Here is a 2519-nt window from a genome sequence, read left to right as displayed (position 1 = left end):
TAGCTGATATTCAGTTTCTAAAGGCCATTGAATCTGTGACAGAATTATGACTACTATGGATGCTACTTAGAGCTCGAAATTAAGCTTTCTGCAGCCACTAGTGGAACTTACAAATCGGCAGGTTACAATGAGACGTCATACTGCCTAAGCATGTTTCTCTGCCCCTGAAGATAGAGACTAACCTTTGTTATGACTTTGTATGATTTTGTTGGTAAATAGAAATTAGTGTTAAGATTTGTCTATGACTTTGTATGATTTGGTATATAGGAATTAAATAGGCTAGGTACAGCTATAATTAAATTGTAACATAATAAATTCTAATGACAGTCAGAACAAACCAAGCCTTCAATATATCTTCTTTCCTCTTTTATGTCTTCACAACCTTGAATCTTGGATTTTGGATATAGCGTAAGATAATCAGAAACCTATAACTTACTCTGTGCTAGTGCATCAGATACATTGCCCGGCCTCACCTCAATACATTGCCCCACTAAACTATCAATAGCATCGTTTAGCTCGTCCACTAAAAATAAATTCAAGGAGGAGTTCTGTCCTTCAGTCCATTGTTTTTTCCATCTTTTTTTTTTTTTTTTGTATAAGAGACAAGTTGGCCTCCACATATACTAAAAACAGAGATAAAATTGGCAAACCCACTTCGGGATGTTGTGGTTGGGGTTAGAGAAAGTATAAAATATGTGCTCTCTCCTGTGTAGATATTCAAATAGCCCCTCCATCCGGTTTCTCCATGTCCCTCATTTACAGTCAAACATGCACCCTCAACTCATAAAAACTTCAATCCCCTTGACACGGAAAGGAAGGAGAATATTGATAGTTATCATTACTAGAAACACTTACAAGTTTGGTTCAATAATACATCCACACATAAACCAAGCCTTTGTTGCATTTCATTCACAGTGAGAGTTGACAGGACTCTTAAAATAGGTGGTTAATTTAAGAATATGAAACCAAGCATTTGTTTGTTTGATGCCATTAACGGAGAAAATAAGGACTACACTCTTTTGAAACAGGTGGTTGGTTTAAGCATATGAAACACAATACTTTCTACTCTAAAAATTAGTTAACCACAAACAGAATGGGGTGGAAACTACCTGTTGCAAATGTAAGCGAAACAGAGATTCAACTTACCTTTCTAGCATGAAATTCCCAGGTTGAAAACTTAAACTCAGTTTTACCCATTCGTCAAATATAAGGTAAATATATGAAAAGACACACTTCTTACCTCATTGAGTTTCTCCCATACCAAATCAGATTGATTTATATATCCCTGGTCAGTGGCCAAAATATATAATTCGCCTTCAAACTGCACATAAGCTGACATCAGTTTTCTATGCCCAGAAACTTGAGAAGTGGAGATATAGTTGTATCCACATAGGAAATTATTTTACCCCAGTACAAATCATATAAAAAATAATAATAATAACAAAGCAAGCCCATCAGACCTTAAACATGGTATTGAAATGATTATTCCTGAAGAAAACACAAAGTTCCCGCTCTTTCAAACCCTCTTGCAAGGAAAATAATCTGTGCAAAAGAGGAACAAAGAGTATTCTGTTACTACTAGCAAAACAGAGTAATACAGTTAATGAACAGGAGAATGAACTTATAACAGGGAAGGAAACATACCCAAAGATTGTTAACTGGCTTGCACTGTTCTTTAGAAAGTTCCTCACCAGTTCCCCTAATGTGAATTAAGAAGAGCAAACATAGTGTTCTACTTAAACTGACAAGGTAGTAAAAAATACATGAAAGAAAAGAAGTACAATTAGATCAAGGAGACATTCATTTTTACTTTTTCTTAGATAAGTGTCAAGGAAGACATTCATCCTACACAAGAGCGCCTGAGTTGCCTAATTCATTCATATTAAAGAATTTCTCACCTTCTCTCTGTGTGATTTCATCCTTCACAACTGTCTCAGGCACATCTGTACTGCCTCCATTCACTTGTTCAGCAAGAACCACCTCACCTTCAATTTCACTGCTCTTTTTACCAAGTTTCATATATATAATGCAGAAATCCCATGTTTCAAGTGGTCAATTCCTCATTAAACATCAGTTTTCTAGGTATGCTAGTCATATATTGTGTGAAGATTAATAAATGGGGGCTCTTTTGAGCTCTCTTATGTATTTTGCTGCTCTGTTCCATCAATAAGTTGGTCATTTTTACATTTTAAATGTACTGGGTTTTGAATTTTACAAAAATTTGCAGTTTGCTAGCTTAGAGCAACTATTTCCTTCATCTCACGGTTGTGCATTACCTTGGAAGAGAATGATTTTGTCCTTTTAGTGTAACATATTACATGAGAAGTCGGATTCACTTTAAAAATAGATGTTAAGGTCAAATAAAGAGAGTTAGTGTTCACTGCCTACAATATGGCCATCTGCACCTTTAACTGTATCTCATGGGGAGAGTATCGTAGGCATGTATCTATTGATTTAGAGGGTGTTTGGATTGGCTTTTAGCTGATCAAATCAAATTTTATCTTCTTTTTAGTAGTTAG

General features: G+C 35.4%; 1 protein-coding gene across 1 annotated transcript; it reads right to left on the bottom strand.

Moving 5' to 3' along the window:
- Positions 1-1174: 1174 nt before the first annotated feature.
- Positions 1175-2019, bottom strand: LOC109244754 (ubiquitin carboxyl-terminal hydrolase MINDY-2-like). The gene is made up of 4 exons (XM_019411893.1): positions 1899-2019; positions 1645-1699; positions 1461-1542; positions 1175-1321 (listed from the first exon to the last, which is right to left on the bottom strand). The coding sequence occupies exons 1-4, from the start codon at positions 2017-2019 to the stop codon at positions 1190-1192; spliced, it is 390 nt and encodes a 129-aa protein (XP_019267438.1). The 3' UTR covers positions 1175-1189.
- Positions 2020-2519: the final 500 nt, after the last annotated feature.

Source organism: Nicotiana attenuata, unplaced genomic scaffold, assembly GCF_001879085.1.
Source record: "Nicotiana attenuata strain UT unplaced genomic scaffold, NIATTr2, whole genome shotgun sequence".
Classification (NCBI taxonomy): domain Eukaryota; kingdom Viridiplantae; phylum Streptophyta; class Magnoliopsida; order Solanales; family Solanaceae; genus Nicotiana; species Nicotiana attenuata.
Note: the sequence above shows the minus strand (reverse complement) of the source record. Positions and strands in the feature narration are given on the sequence as shown.

Excerpts from the sequence above, each read along its gene's own strand:
- LOC109244754 (XM_019411893.1), bottom strand. The coding sequence starts at position 2,019 with ATGAAACTTGGTAAAAAGAGCAGTGAAATTGAAGGTGAGGTGGTTCTT. Across the intron at positions 1,700-1,898 it reads TGAAATCACACAGAGAGAAG|GGGAACTGGTGAGGAACTTT; the intron begins GTGAGAAATTCT and ends AATTCACATTAG. Across the intron at positions 1,322-1,460 it reads ATTTCAATACCATGTTTAAG|TTTGAAGGCGAATTATATAT; the intron begins GTCTGATGGGCT and ends GCTTATGTGCAG.